At 36.5% G+C, this 15,334-nt stretch overlaps 7 protein-coding genes across 7 annotated transcripts in view; 4 read left to right on the forward strand and 3 right to left on the reverse strand.

The window, feature by feature from the left end:
• RHIMIDRAFT_313666 (TPR-like protein) overlaps positions 1-2,000 on the forward strand; it is a gene marked incomplete at its 3' end in the record, with an annotated part of 2,375 nt that extends 375 nt beyond the window's left edge. The window contains exons 2-4 of the mRNA XM_023614881.1: positions 143-279; positions 325-654; positions 702-2,000. Coding sequence (XP_023465890.1) covers positions 143-279; positions 325-654; positions 702-2,000 — 1,766 coding nt within the window. The remainder of the gene's footprint in view (positions 1-142; positions 280-324; positions 655-701) is intronic.
• Positions 2,001-2,024: 24 nt separating this feature from the next.
• Positions 2,025-5,995, reverse strand: RHIMIDRAFT_284274 (uncharacterized protein). The gene is made up of 13 exons (XM_023613176.1): positions 5,638-5,995; positions 5,426-5,580; positions 5,274-5,379; positions 5,118-5,213; positions 4,940-5,055; positions 4,090-4,887; positions 3,773-4,038; positions 3,392-3,737; positions 3,012-3,343; positions 2,802-2,961; positions 2,344-2,748; positions 2,226-2,294; positions 2,025-2,168 (listed from the first exon to the last, which is right to left on the reverse strand). Exons 1-13 carry the CDS (start codon positions 5,960-5,962, stop codon positions 2,040-2,042), a joined length of 3,303 nt encoding a protein of 1,100 aa, XP_023465891.1. The 5' UTR covers positions 5,963-5,995; the 3' UTR covers positions 2,025-2,039.
• Positions 5,996-7,216: 1,221 nt separating this feature from the next.
• Positions 7,217-7,749, reverse strand: RHIMIDRAFT_238001 (uncharacterized protein; the record flags this gene model as incomplete). The annotated part of the gene is made up of 3 exons (XM_023608868.1): positions 7,217-7,449; positions 7,501-7,636; positions 7,696-7,749. 3 exons carry the CDS (start codon positions 7,747-7,749, stop codon positions 7,217-7,219), a joined length of 423 nt encoding a protein of 140 aa, XP_023465892.1.
• Positions 7,750-8,043: 294 nt separating this feature from the next.
• Positions 8,044-8,632, forward strand: RHIMIDRAFT_287810 (adenine phosphoribosyltransferase; the record flags this gene model as incomplete). Its single annotated transcript, XM_023613509.1, has 2 exons — positions 8,044-8,109; positions 8,162-8,632. The coding sequence occupies 2 exons, from the start codon at positions 8,044-8,046 to the stop codon at positions 8,630-8,632; spliced, it is 537 nt and encodes a 178-aa protein (XP_023465893.1).
• Positions 8,633-8,758: 126 nt separating this feature from the next.
• RHIMIDRAFT_251963 (uncharacterized protein) lies at positions 8,759-9,772 on the forward strand (the record flags this gene model as incomplete). Its single annotated transcript, XM_023610907.1, has 3 exons — positions 8,759-9,014; positions 9,074-9,278; positions 9,328-9,772. 3 exons carry the CDS (start codon positions 8,759-8,761, stop codon positions 9,770-9,772), a joined length of 906 nt encoding a protein of 301 aa, XP_023465894.1.
• Positions 9,773-9,838: 66 nt separating this feature from the next.
• On the reverse strand, positions 9,839-11,269 carry RHIMIDRAFT_203231 (WD40 repeat-like protein; the record flags this gene model as incomplete). The annotated part of the gene is made up of 5 exons (XM_023606672.1): positions 9,839-10,316; positions 10,389-10,624; positions 10,669-10,851; positions 10,898-11,020; positions 11,069-11,269. The coding sequence occupies 5 exons, from the start codon at positions 11,267-11,269 to the stop codon at positions 9,839-9,841; spliced, it is 1,221 nt and encodes a 406-aa protein (XP_023465895.1).
• A 2,231-nt stretch (positions 11,270-13,500) lies between these two features.
• RHIMIDRAFT_251965 (uncharacterized protein) lies at positions 13,501-14,670 on the forward strand (the record flags this gene model as incomplete). Its single annotated transcript, XM_023610908.1, has 1 exon — positions 13,501-14,670. The coding sequence occupies one exon, from the start codon at positions 13,501-13,503 to the stop codon at positions 14,668-14,670; it is 1,170 nt and encodes a 389-aa protein (XP_023465896.1).
• Positions 14,671-15,334: the final 664 nt, after the last annotated feature.

Consider the following 15,334-nt stretch of genomic DNA (forward strand, 5'->3'; position numbering starts at 1 on the left):
AAAGAGAGAGGGGGTGCATGTGCAACCCGCTTATACTTTAATTTTGTATTACCATAAACTTTCCTTTTATGGAAAATTGATACTTTTGATCGAAAATATGAAAATAAAGGACGCCACAGGACTAAATTGGTTTTTTTATTAGGTAATTTAGCGGAGATGATGTCGGATTGGGAAAGGGCAGTGAATGCTTATGAATCTGCACTACGACATAATCCATATTCTATTACCGCATTATCTCACATAGCTTCTCTTTGCAGAGGAAGGGAACAATTCGGAAAGGTACAGATGAATGTAAAAAGCTGGATAGATGCTAATTAATTGCAGGCCGTTGAATACTTCAAAAGAATACTTGCCTTACAAGAAAATAATGGCGAAGCCTGGAGTGCATTAGGACACTGCTATCTTATGATGGATAACTTACAGGAAGCATATCAAGCATATCAACAAGCATTATATCATTTACAGAACCCAAAAGATCCTAAATTATGGTATGGTATTGGTATTCTTTATGATCGCTACGGTTCAATTGAACATGCAGAAGAAGCGTTTTCTGCTGTATTAAAGATGGATCCAAATTTTGAAAAGGCAAATGAAATTTACTTTAGATTGGGTATCATTTATAAACAACAACAGAAATATGACCTATCACTACAAGTAAGTATAGTTACTTTTAAAGTTCAATATGACTCATATCTATCAAGTGCTTTCGTTATATCCTGCGTAATCCACCAAAACCACTCACAGAGATCGATATTTGGTTCCAAACTGGACATGTCTATGAACAACAAAAAGAATATGACTTGGCTAAAGAAGCGTATGAAAGAGTACTAACAGAGAATTCGGATCATGCTAAAGTACTGCAGCAGTTGGGTTGGTTATACCATCAACAAAACACGAGCTTCTGCAATCAATCCATGGCTATTCAATACTTGACGAGATCTTTGAAATCAGACAGTACAGATGCACAGTCATGGTATTTGCTTGGAAGGTGCTATATGGTGGAGCAGAATTACAACAAAGCGTACGAAGCTTATCAGCAAGCAGTCTATCGTGATGCGCGTAACCCAACCTTTTGGTGTTCCATTGGTGTATTGTATTATCAAATTAATCAATACCGTGATGCGCTTGATGCTTACAGCAGAGCTATTCGACTTAACCCATATATTAGCGAAGTTTGGTACGACTTGGGTACCTTGTATGAATCATGTAATAATCAAATACAAGATGCTCTGGACGCATATCAGCGCGCAGCTGAATTAGACCCAACCAATCCTCATATCAAGCAAAGATTAGAATTGTTAAGAAAGACCAGCCCTAATGCTGCTAGAAATAACCATAATCAGCCTATACCTCAGGATGTTAGTAATCCATACCAATACCATAATCATCATCAACAACAGCAGCAACAACAGCAGCATCAACATCAGCAACAACAACAACAACAACAACAACAGCAGCAGCAGCAACATCAACAGCAACAGCATCACCATCATTCACTACCGTCTTCTCTTCCTCCTCAACCACATCAACCACCACAGCCCTCACCTACAAACAATAGAATCCCAAGAGATCTTCCTTTACCTCCTCAGCAAAACAGCTATTACTCGTATAATGATGTTCGTATACCTGATATCAACAGACATACTACAAACAATATAAGATCGCCCATTCCAACTCAGAATAAACTATCACCTACACCCCCTCCTTCATCAAAACTTCCATTTGAAGAGCCAAGAAGAACGTCTACTCTTTATGACGCAGAAAAGGCAAAACCTCCCCAACTACCTCCTCCTAATTTTCGTCAACAAAACAATAGCCCTACCGAAAGTAGTGCTGCCGATACACTCATGAGTATGTCTCAACAAAAGGCATCTTATATACCTCCCAAGAGACCTTTAGAAATGGCAGACTCAGACTCAGATGAAGAAAAGAAACCAAGGTTGGATTCACCTAAAAAAGCATCGCCTCCTACGGCTAAAGACACGATTTCAGTTTCTTAATAAAAAAAAAAAAGAAAAAAGAAAAAGGTTTATTTTTATTTAGACAGGAACCAGTGTTATCTGATGATTCACGAGTTCCCTTTTAAGGTTAGATATTTGTTGTGAAAATTTTTCTCTATCTTTTGTACCAAGTGTCCATCCAGAGCCTTCCATCAAGTTACTCAACAGCTATAAAAGGAAAATGAATCTTGTGTGTACATCTCGGCAAAATAAAACAAACGTTACCTTGGTTACATATTCTCGTCGTTCGGGTAACTGTTGCATGATCACTTGATTTGTGTATTTTGAAGCAAACTTTAAAGAAGTGTAAACATTCAAGTGTAACAATAGATGGATGACTTACATCACGTTCAAGTAACACAAGCGTATATAGCGGTCTTGACAGCTGCCACTGATCATTATTATCGTCAAATAAAATCATGCCAAATACACTAGTGAGCATTCGAGGTAAGACTTGAGGGAACTGAGTAAAGTAATTCATAACAAGTGTATGGCTCGGTCTCCTCTTCTTCATCTCTTTCTCTTTGGGCTGTGCTCTTTCTCTTTCCTGAACAACAAAGGTGAGGATGTTGTTCAAGGTGGTACATGCATGTGTACGAATGTACGGGTCACTTGACTCAATCCCTATTTCACATGCTTCTAAAATATAGAGAAATGCCTCTGCAGGCAGATTAGGGTCTATCATCATTTGCTCGTTCGAAAATTCATCCATCATGAGAAAGAAGGCTCTTGTCAATTTAGGAAAATTCTATTTATAGATATAAGTGCCTGTGGTTTATAAATAGTAAGCAATAGTATTACCATCATGTCATTCAGGGGTATATTGAGTATCATTTGAAACATCATGCTAAATGCGTCACTAATCGCCTTATCTTGATATAACCAGAACACGCCAAAGTTGATGTATTTACCGCCTAAGCACCTTGCGAGTATATTAAAACATATAGTTATGCCTTTGTACCTATCGTCACGTTAGATGTTATTTCAATTTTTTTCCTTTTTCCTATTTACTTTGCTGCATATTTTTTTCTATCGTCCGTCACGTGCTGTGTTATCGCCTGTTGCCCATAGCTGCATATCAACTGACTAGCATCACGGAACAAGAGAACACCGTTCGGCGAAGAGATGTCCAAATTCAACCGCTGGCTTTTGTTTTGCACAAGTTCTCCAACAAACTTGAGTAATGGATAGGTCAATGGATCCGGTGACCAGGCTTCAACGGCTCTTAATAAAATCGGCATATAATCTGGATAGAACCAGTCAAAGAATAATAAAAAGCTGCGACGACTTTGAATGGGTTCAATGAATCCTCTTAAATCAAGAAACAGATCAATGATGGCGCGCTGTTTTTCGTTTGTGAGAGCTATGAACAATATATTTAGGTTGTTTACCTGAACTTGAGGCTGCTGAAACTCCTCTCTTGTAGAAAGCAGCGATAACTCATTCAGTCTGTCTTCAAACGGTTTCATAAACTCATAAAACTCGGCTTCATTATTATCCTCCGCAAACAAGATCTTGCAAAGTATTTGATAGTAAAGCATGCGATTTCTTTGATGTTTATCAGAATTGTGAAGAAAGGTGAATTCGGTCGATAAGTGATTTTGCATTAACAGTGTCATTGATTCAATCTTTCGTAGACTCTTTAAGGCACTGTATCCACTTGCAAGTTCATTGAATAAGTCGAGTGTTTTCCATATTACACGAGTATCCTCACCCCAGCACTGTAAGTTGGTGATACTATGTATCATGGTTAGTTTCCTTCCCTCTTTTTTATTTTACGCATGATCAAATTGAGCATATCCGATTGATCTTCAATTCCAAATACTTCATTTGGCTTCTTGTAAACCTCCTTTGCATTTGTTTCGCCCACGTACGACCGTCTATACTGAGAGAAAAAGTAGACGAGTGCAGTATCCAGTCTTTTGCTCAAAAAGACACGATTATCTTGAACAAGAGCTTGATTTGTTTCCATCAGTTGGATCACCTTTGTAATCAATTCACCATCTGCTGCATCACTTTCATCTGAGCTAAGATATGCCTACACTATATATAAGTTTCCCTCCTTTCTGCATGTTTCATGAACACTTACAGGTCGATTGCCAATGAACACTGCCATAAAGTAGACAAGCCAAGCAAATTTGGATTCATACATATCAATAGCCTCTTTCATACTCTCCTGATTCACACCAGCCATGCTCGCTTGACTAATGAATTCCTGATAGTCGGCGGCAATGGGATCAAAGAGCTCGATGAGAACAGCACATGACTGCTCATATTGACACCTTGCAATTTGTCCAAACATACTTAGTGATTCTACCAAGCTATCTTCTTCCTCTAGCGGATTCTCATCCCACATCATCTCACCCCCCACCGCAGCAAGATGCGTGGTCATGAACGTCCTTACGAGCTGCACTGTAATTTCCTGAAGCTTCTTGACCGTCTTTTCTCCTAGCTGCTGGAAATAGCTCATACCTTCCACAATCTTGTACCAGAATCGAAGCAGATGGAAGCTAGTGTTTGTCTGAAACGCATTCTGTGTAAAAGTGCCGACAAGTTCGATCCATTCGATGTATCCAGGCATCTCTGCCAGATCATTCAAGGTAACTGCCGTTCTGAACCGTTGCAGCAATCGACAAAATCCGTTATAACAGTCGGCATCGTCTATATGTCGCAGACTGAGGATGATGTTGCGTATGCCTTGCATGATGGTCGTAATGAACTTGGTGCGCTCGTCTTCTCCGCTAAACATGCCCTTACGTGTGGCCACGATCTGAACAAGACAGTCCATGGCCTTTTTGGCGTGTGCTGGTTGAAAGACATCGTATGCTTTGAAGAAGGTAGGAAGAAATTCATCATTTTCGACCAAGGATCTCCATGTGGACGGAATCTAGGGATCATGAGTCCCTTTTTTTCTTTTTCTTTTTTTTTTTCCTTGTTACCTGAATGGTGCCTGTCTCTTCACCTGATTCATCTACGGTTGTACCAGAAAAATCATAGAGTAAGCATTTGCAAAGTAAGTCCAATGTGGCGTCTTTTGTTCGATCCTCTTGTCCAGCTTATTTTTTTTTTTTTTTGTGCATGAGTAACAAAGAATACATACACACACAAAATACTTACCTAATTCAAATGGTATCGATCTTGAAACCAGACTCTTTAATAATTCAAATGCGTTCTTAAAGATATCAAACAGTTGTGTATCCCTTAGTCCCGCAGCTGTTTATCCGGAATTGTGTAAGCAAAATCATATGGAAAGACACATACACACGTACTTACATGCTTTTCTAAACTTGGCAGCGTATTTAGGTACCACAGTCGAATTCATATCTTGAACGATCACTGCTAATATTTGTAATCCAACAATACGGTGTTCAGCAGATGCCTGATATTTGTATTAGAATAAAGATACAAAACTATATCATGTGTACCTGGAGGAATTGTGTCATATCTTTATAGACTTGCTGATACTCTTCATGATCCAACCATCCAAATCTTGTTAACAAAGCCAGTACACTTGCCAACTGATTTATCACAAAAGGTTGCAAGTCATAATGAATAAAAGCATACTCTAACAAAAATGTACCTACGACACAAAAAAAAATCAATGCATGATTTTATAGTTGATAGAGAATAATTTTACGTAATTGAATTTTGGTGTCTCTATCAAATAAAGTGAACTGGGCCAAGACCAACTGTTTAAGCCTTGATAAGGCAAACGTTTGGACATACGGGTTGGGTGAGTTCTCTAGTAAAATTCTTAAAGCGTTGGCTGTATCAGTGGGTGTACGTATACCAAACGTAGGTAGGTTGTCAAGTCCCGGGTTATTCGTGGAAGAGTCAGAAAAGGTGGGGAAACTAGCTTCCAACACACGTTGAACTTGTTCTCCTTCAGTTGGACTTTTGGGATTATAAAGTTGTTCACATAATGACGAAAAGTATATGATTCGCTCATCTTGTCCTGACATGCTTGGTTTCAAAAAAAAGAAAAGAAAAAGAAAAAAAAATTATGTGTAGCCCACACGAAAAATCTGGAGATAATAATAATATGAAAAAAAGGGTCCTGTGACCTTCTCTCTTTTTCTTCTATCAAGTCCCCCTTCTTATCTCCTTTTTTTTATTTATTTTTTCACTTTCTCTTTCCTTATGTTTCGAAGGTCCTTTATTTCCATTTTGATGACAACATAAATTTGAATGTTTTATCTTATTTGCGCGTAAAAAAAAAAAGAGTATTATGCAGCTCAATGAAACAAAGAACCTTTTTTTTTCTCACCGCAGTAAGATGAAGATATCATAAATGCACTTTGAATAAAGGTTTAAGCATGCTTTAAGGGCTTCATAGAGGAAAACGGAGACCTAAATTAGACTATTTTTTTCTGTCTCAACGACGCGTCTTTTTTTTTTTTTTTTTGTCACTTACTTTAAGAGGATAAATAATAATTTTATAAAAGATTTCCTTTAGTTGCTTCAAAAAAAAAAATAATAATCATAGGTAGTGTAATTGAAGTGCTTCATTTCTGTACATGTGGTATGTATATACTCAGTCCATGCTGCAGGATTCTCATAATACTCAGGGATATATAGGGAAAAGGCTCTAGTGTTTTGATAATGCTCTTTAAATGTCTGCTTGAGTTTCTCTTCTCACTGTGGTGAGCTTGTATCCAGTGCGTAACAGAGGGTGTTTTTTGTTAGAGTAAGCTGCGGTATGTGGTTAGGTATGACTGAAAGATTAATGTGCGCATTGGGCGTATGCTTTAAATATTTCTTTATCACAAAAAGTCCATTTTGGCTATGAATTTTGTAATATGGAAACTTTCTTCGATATTGCATAATCACATTTCCATTTTCTTTGTAGAAATTTTCTTCCCTTGGATCTGCACCAATAAATGGCACATCAAAGTCAGGATAGAAATATAAGTGAAGTGTCCGCAGATTTGGAAATTTATGCATTATGTAAAAAAAGAGGTCTTCTTCAAAGAAGGAGGCTAACTTTAGCTTCTTGACTCTAGTGTGTGGCTGCGTTGAAGGTATATTGTAACTTCTGGAGTGAAGGTATGATGATGCTTCAAATGCTTTTGCTTTGTTGTTATATATTTTTAAAGATGTTAAATTTGGACAAGATTGGATAATTTCGTCGTAACCAAAGGATTTGGAGTGATAAGTGTGTTTAACAACTAAATGCGTTAGATTGCTAAAGAATGACAGTTGATTAATCGTTCTTTTCAAGAATTGAGAAGAAAGAGGCCCTGGTGGCAGATCGATGCGGGTGAGTGTGGAGCGACTAGCCATGGAGAGTTCTGATAGCAATCAAGTCCATGAGAATGATCTGGATGATCATTCTCAGGTGTGGGAAGTTTCTTCAAGCCTCTCCAGTTCGTTCTTATAGCTTCTTCAATAGCACGCCATACAGAGGTACCAGCCAGCCTACTTTTAATGCGGTCTACATTTGGACGAACTTTGACCAACTCGTAAATAAAAGAGGCTGCCATTTGATTCATGGGCTTACCTTCATCATCAGGGATGATAGCTCGAGTCAAGTGAGCTAAATAGCAATTTTGCATAGAATTTATAAAGTTTTTCAAAACAAGATAGTCATCAACTTGATAGAGATATACAAACAATCTTTTGCAGCCTGTGTCCAACTTTTGCAAACTAATTGATATTGTGTTAATCAGTGTTGTCTATGATATGAATCCTTTACAGCATATTTGAATATTTGATACCTCACTTCATAAGGAATATTCTTGTCTATCATTTTTTTTAAAAGAAAATTATAAAGAAAAAGAAAAACGAGATCTCGCGTAACTTTATTAATCAAAGTGACCTCTTCTTTTTTCATTGATAAATGAGATTTCTTTGTTCAATTCAAGCTACAAACATAAAAGTAAGCCTAATAGCATGACTCAAGATAAGATAGTTTAAGTCAATCTTGATATTGGGGTTATCAAGAAACTTGATCACGCCAATTTAAATCTATTGCACACAAAAGCCTCCCCTTAAAAACTTTTTAATTTCAGATAAACTTTTTTTCTTCTTCTTCTCTTTTCAAATGACCAACCACGACATTGAACGCATCAAGAACCTTCTCGGTACTCATGAAGACTTCCCAAAGAAGGTATATAATTATATATATATGGACTGTTCACGATACTTATATACTTATCTAGGGTATTGTCTTTAAGGACATGTTTCCCGTATTCAAGGACCCCACAGCTGTTGAAGCCCTTATCTCAAACATTGTTCATCATATTAACTCCACTTATCCTGAAAAGATTGATGCCGTTGTTGGTCTTGATGCACGTGGTTTCTTATTTGGACCCTTGATTGCTCTTCGTTTGGGAGCTGCCTTTGTTCCTGTTCGTAAGCAAGGTAAATTACCTGGAGACTGCGTTCAAGCTACATATCAAAAGGAATATGGAGAAGATATCTTTGAATTACAAAAGTCTGCACTCAAGGAAGGTGATCGTGTGATCATTGTTGATGATTTAATTGCCACTGGTGGGTCAGCAGCAGCAGCAGGACAGCTGGTAAAGCAGTGTAATGCAAAGACAGTTGAATACGTATTCGTTATGGAATTGGACTTTTTAAACGGTTCCAAGGCATTGGATGCACCTGTTTATTCTTTGATTCATTTGTAAAAAAAAGTCTCTTTTTATTTTTTTACGCATAAAGACAAAGTGTGTGTGTACATCTGTGTAATTTTTTGCCTTTTTTTGCCTTTTTTTTCTTATTTTGTAAATAGATACCCACATATAATAATAATAATGGAGTTTGATGAAGTGCATACGTTCATCAAACGAAAGAGTAATGAAGAACAGAATGCACCCTCATTAAACCAAATAGCTAATACCTCCTGTTCAAACCCTTATAATACCCTCCAACCTGTACTTGCTAAACGACCTACCTTTTCTAATTTCGTACATAGACTAAGACAACAATCAACCAAGACACGATTCGTTCGTGATTATAAAAAGTTGGCCAATGACAGTCTTTTAAGTGATGAAGAAACGGATGAACGAGGTAAGAACTATATATTAAAAGAAAACTGTTCTTTACTGTTTATATATATATATATATAGTATCTTCAAAAATAATGGACGCCAGTCGATCTATACCAGATAGTCAAATTGAAAATTTAGATATCTCAACAAATATAACCAAACCGATCAAACGGGTCACTATCAAATTAGATTCACCAACAACAGAATCAGAGGATGATGATGACATAGTCACGATCGAAGGAAAAGAGATCTTTTTGGATGATATATCCCTCGAAAGATTCAAGTAAGAAAAAAAAAAAAAAAAAAGACAATTGTATACTAAAATACAATAGAACGATGGAACAGACGATTGAACTACATCAAAGGGACATTCAAAGTATTCAAGATAGGATCGAATATGAAAAGAGAAGGATCGAGATCAAGAAGGAAGAAATCATGTATTTCATACACAGTTTAAACAACATGAATGAACAAATCGAAAACTATTCACAGTCTATAAAATCTATCCTGCATAATAATTTACCCTTGATGAAGGCTCATCAATCAAATATCATTGATAATAACGACAAGCTGAAATATAACAGAAAGAAGAATTTACTTCAAAAGGCGAGGTTTGATAAGTATAGAAAGACAATCAATGCCGAAACAAGGTTACTGGAGTTGGAAAAGAAGATAAAGATCGTCTGGAAGCGAGATGAGATTTATGCTGGAATAAGAGATTGGGGATTCATTGTCGGTAAGATTTCATATAACCTTTTCCTTCTTTTGTTTTCTTAATTTTATTTAGTGTTCATTCTTTCTTTACTGTTTTCTTGTTTCATTATTTGGAAATCATAATAAATATTAAACTCGAAGGGCCTGAACTGTCTTTCCAAAGCCTACTCCAATCCAGTCTGGACATGATTTACTCCATGTGAGTGAATTGACTTCGGCATCTGCCACATAAGCCAAGAGTGGATCTTGTATAGTACGTGGTGGTTGATGATTATAGTAACTATTTCTTGGTTCATTCTGATTTATATTCCAGACAAGTACCTGTGAGTCATCACCTCCGGTTACTATCTGTCCAGGCTCTGTAGGTGACCATGAGATACAGTTGATACTTCCACTATGACTCTTGCACAGTTCTGCTATAGGTGCACTTGGATAACGAATGTCTAATATCTGCACTGATGAAGAATCCATATGAAATGTGGCCAAAAGGTTTGAATTCATTCGACTAAACTGTAAACGTAGCAAGGGAACTGAGTTATGCACCCTGTTGGGCGTAGTATTAGGCACCGGTTGTGTCTCGTATAAGATGGTCGAATGTTCCAAAGATCTATTTTTTTTTTTTTGGGAATAAATATAAACATTCGGGACATAGTGCCACTATGTTTTTTTTTATGTTTACCTTAGGTCAAACAGTCGAACCGAACCATCTGCGCCCACACTGGCAAACGTATCAGCCGAACCATGCATGAATGCGACATCATAAACATCACTATCATGTGCAATTAACTGTGTCTTTGCTTGATTGGTTTCTACATTCCACACTGTACAAGTTGTGTCAATACTTGATGTTACTATCAAAGAAGGATCTGTCTCATTCCAATCAAACGAAGTAAGTGGTGCAGAAAAGTCAGATTGCTTCATCTATTATATCATGTGAATCAATATATCCCCCCCTAAACGAAATGACTTACATTGACAAGTTCTGCTTTCTTGACCAATTGCTGTGGTGTATGTACATAGCTATTACTATTATTTCTTGTTGTGATACTATTGGTTGAGCCATATCTTGGATCATCTACAAGTTCCCATATTCTCAAAATATCTCCTGTTGTGGCTAAAAGGTCACTACTTCTTGCGTCTGTCTATACAAACATCAATACATTATAACAACAAGATATCTATTTTTACCTTTCTTGGTTCCCATAGCACTTTAGTAATTGGATAATACGAATCAGCTTCAGCTACTGCAGTAAAATCATTTCTTGAAGGAGGAACATGATCAAGTAAGTCTGTACGAGATATGATTTGTAACTAACTTGACTTTTAGTTAAGTCCTCATGACAAAGCTTATATGTCTACCTTATTATTACTGTCTTCAATAAAGCTACCAATAGCCAATCTAAAGCTTTTTTGCTCAATAGGTGTCTTGCACCAATCGAGAGCATATATTAACCATGGTGCGTCATACTGATATATCTCTTTTGTAGGTATAAGTGGTTGTTGTTGTTGTAGCGTATCTTGGCGATAAGGATAATTATTATACTGTCTTGATGTATCCATTGTTATTTATCTCGGACCAAAAAGAAAAAGAAAAAGAGAAAAAGAGAGAGAGAAAGAGAAAAAATATAAAATGAAATATAAAAGGGGAGATACAAAAAAGTCAGTCGTGATACTTTAAGATGCATCATTATTACGGGCTCACACGGCAAGCGGAGGAAGAAAAAGTGAGAATGCCCTTATTCATGCATGTTTAATAAATTAAGAAATTTTATTTAGCAATAAGGTACACATTCGTCGTATCCATGGAAACTTAAAAGCATATAAAAGGCCATTATGACACGTGATATTTTTATTACATCTTAGCCTGCGTATCAACGACGCTGCTGTGGAGATCTGAATAGCCATTGAAGTAGGTTTTATGACTGGGATTAGGGTGGTGATGATATACGTATTCAAGTTCATGCAAGATAATTGTAGATCACGAGTCATCTGATATTCCAGAACGAGGCTATTTGAAAAGAGCGTGCAACAAGGAAACTTATTTAAAAGGAAGAGCAAACGATCCCATTACATTTTTTATTGATGATATTATTCTGTCTATACCATCTGCCTTAAGATCATGACATTTAATGCCAGGCTTTAACATGGACCACAATTCCTTCAATAGAATTAAGAGATAGCGAATAGGATAGAGTGATATATCTAATTATCCATGACCTTTTCATTCCGTTCTTATCCAACACATTCATTACATTCGACAGTTATGCAGGAAAATACACTTGCCTTTTTTTTTTTTGCCCCAGCTTCGTTTAATACAATTGCTTTTTCAAAGGTGTATTTTACAGAGATCTACCAAAGTTTCTGATTATATGGAGGTTTAACCCCAGTTTCATCAATAAAAAGCACAGTTTTTTTTTTTTGCTTGAATGACTGGAATTTTCTGCTTGCGATAAAGTCTTGCAAGCATTGTGTTAATAGCGGTGTTTTAGATAAAGCATACCATTGTGAAAGACTGGACGCGTATCTGTGGCAGTAAGACAAGCCAGAAGAGTGCCCTCTGGCAATGACAAGAGGACATATGAGAGACTGTGCTTATGGTATAAGAGTACGTTTCTGACATTGTTGATCATTTTGCCATTTGCAACGTTGTTTTTAGAGAAGGTCTTCTCAATTGTGTTTAGATAGTTACCAGCATAGAAAAAGATACCAAAATAAGGGGAAAAAAAGATGGAATAGGAAGCGAATCATTCATAAAGGTAGTACGTGAACGATCAGTCTGCATTGTTCTTTAGAATGCTTCTATAATTATCTCTGACACGGTGCTAGTCATGGTTAATGGTAAGCTCTTCTTTGAACTTGCAGTATGTGATGTAGAAAAGACTACTACTTCTTGATAAAGTACTTTTCGTGTTTATAAAGAAGTATTGTATAGCGGTGAAGGAGGTAGACACAGATAGTAACCAGAAAGGAAAAAGAAAAAGAAAATTCAAGAAGATTGTGGTGCCACAGTGGTTCAGACGTGTGTGCCTCGCTAGATACATCACTGGAATAATCTGGTTGGCTGAAATTAATGTTCTCCTTTTTCGGTTATTCTGTGTAATCTATATCACTTTTTTTTTTTCTTTGTTTGGCCTGTCTTAATTGTTCATTATTTAATTATTGTTATTCTTGATTAGTTTAATCCCCTTCATAAAAGTGTATTTATAGATTATTAAAATATAATTACCCAGTAAGGCAATAATTTATATATTATTTAAGAATAAAGAAAAGTGATACTAGTATAATAGCTTCCATTGCGAGCTATATGAAGACCTACATGTGTGTGGTCTAATAAGTTACTAAAAAGCTTAAAAATGCTATATCAAGAGTTTACCAATCTCACAAAATACATTACATCAAAAACAAGAGGTTATGTGTAGCGTCTATATACTTTGTTGGCTAGTGGTTATAAAAATCTCGTCATCAGCGTCATAGACGTAAATAACAACTACTCAATTTGTATTACCAGCCAAATTTGTGGCTTCAATAGACATTTTACGTTTAAATGATATAAAGTAACAGAAAGAAAGAAAAAAATGTGTATCAAGAAGGGGATTTTTAAAGCCAAATTGAGAAAAGCAACAAGTGGAATTTTCCAAGAGGAACAACTGAAATGGAAACTGTATTTTACCCCTTATTAAAACACATGATATCATACACTCAGAAAAAATAAATAATTTTGCGCCCAAGCCGTCTTTTTTAACCCTTTTTTCTTCTTCTTTTTTTTTTCTTTATTATTTTATTGTATCAAAATGACTGAGTGCATATCCAATTCATATTCTACATTTTCATATAAACCCAATCGTCATTTCCGTCGTCCTTCGATTACGAAAGGAACAATATCAAGTATAGCAAAAGATGTCAGATCAAACGACACAGTTGCTTCATTAATAAGAAAAAGAAACAATATGCCGCCTCCATCTGTGCAGCATCAAAAGCGGCTTTCTGCGCGTCCATCATCGATCGATTTAAGATCTTCAAGAGTTGCTACGGATGGTAAACAACAAAGCGTGTCAAACTTTAATCCTACGTTGTCTTCGGTGAAACTCCGATTGGATGAAAAGAATAACAATAACAAGCACTCGGCGACTGCGGTCATCAAGCAAAGAGAAGAGGACCTGTGTCTGATGCGACGTTGCGAAGCATGTAACAGAAGAAATGACAGTCAATGTAACCATAGCAACATGATGACAGAAAGACAGGAAAACAAGGGAATGGGAGGACTTGTTTCAGGATATGCGTCATCTAGTTCATTATCATCCATATCATCATCATCATCATCATCCTCATCAAGTACATCATCAAGCTGCAAGACAAGACGAAGAAAATATTCTGAAACGAATACCAGCCCCTTATGGCCTTTTGCGCAACCCCCGCCACCGTCCTCTAAAGTACCCATCCATCAATTACGTGAAACAATCATTGAAGACTTGACGTCAAGTATAGTCTCTTACTCGAATCAGATACAAGATCTATCCAACGCCATCTCCATCTCTTTCTCATCTACTTCTTTTGAAACATTGGCGTTTAAAAGAGTTTACTACCGAGAGCAACAAAGTGGTGCAACATACAGATCCCAAATAAAGGAATGCAAAGCACTTATTGTGCAACAAAAGGAGTTATTGGATAAGTTAGAGGAGCTAGTATTTGAAGAAGAAAATCACCATGAACAACAAGTCATGCTCAAGCAACCTACGACTAGCATCGATCAGTCAAGCCGTCTGCTAAGGAAATTCAAGGACAGTTTAGTCAAGCCAACCGGTTTAACTCAATTAGTGATTCGCCAAAATAAACTCAAAAAGAAGGACACGGTTGTTTCAATTCAAGGCATCTGTGAAACCAAAGAACCTTCCTTGATACCAAACAAGGTAAAGCCAGAATGTAACATGTATAGAGAGACATTCTCACCTTTTTTCTTTTGAAATATAGTTACTAAGCGAAAAGAAGAGAGTCTATTACTTTCAATATGCCTTAGACATCCATCATCATGACAGACTCACCAAGTTTACCCTCTTACCCAGTTCACAATGGATGAAAGATGAACAAGTTCATCAATGTCAATTCAAACCATGCTCTACCCAATTTGGTTTATTCGAACGAAGGCATCACTGCAGAAGGTAATATAATAATAGCAATAATATATGTAAAAATGACTCACATTCCCCTTAATTTAGGTGTGGTAATATTTATTGCAGCTCGCATAGTCAAAATAGACTTCCACTATTTACCCCAAAAGATCCATATAACCCAACTTTTTACCGGGTGTGTGATTGTTGCTTCTTTGAACTAACAAGCCAAAACTTATCACCTTATTAAAAAAAAGATAACCCATTGTACAGTCACCTTATAAACTTTTTTTATATGTAACAAAGATGAAAACCATACGTTTGATGTATGGATTATGATTCTAGTGTCACTTTTTTATATCCTCTAATTGTTGTTATTTTTATAATGAAAGGTTATGGACATTGCTGGATCCTTTGTTGGATAGGAATCAAGAATTCAAAGAATCCAACATTAAAGAAAAATGAACCTTTTATCCAGAGAGAAGAGAATAGCTGTTGCAGGATTGGAATAAAAAAAATG

This window comes from Rhizopus microsporus, assembly GCF_002708625.1.
Source record: "Rhizopus microsporus ATCC 52813 unplaced genomic scaffold scaffold_9, whole genome shotgun sequence".
NCBI classification, from domain to species: domain Eukaryota; kingdom Fungi; phylum Mucoromycota; class Mucoromycetes; order Mucorales; family Rhizopodaceae; genus Rhizopus; species Rhizopus microsporus.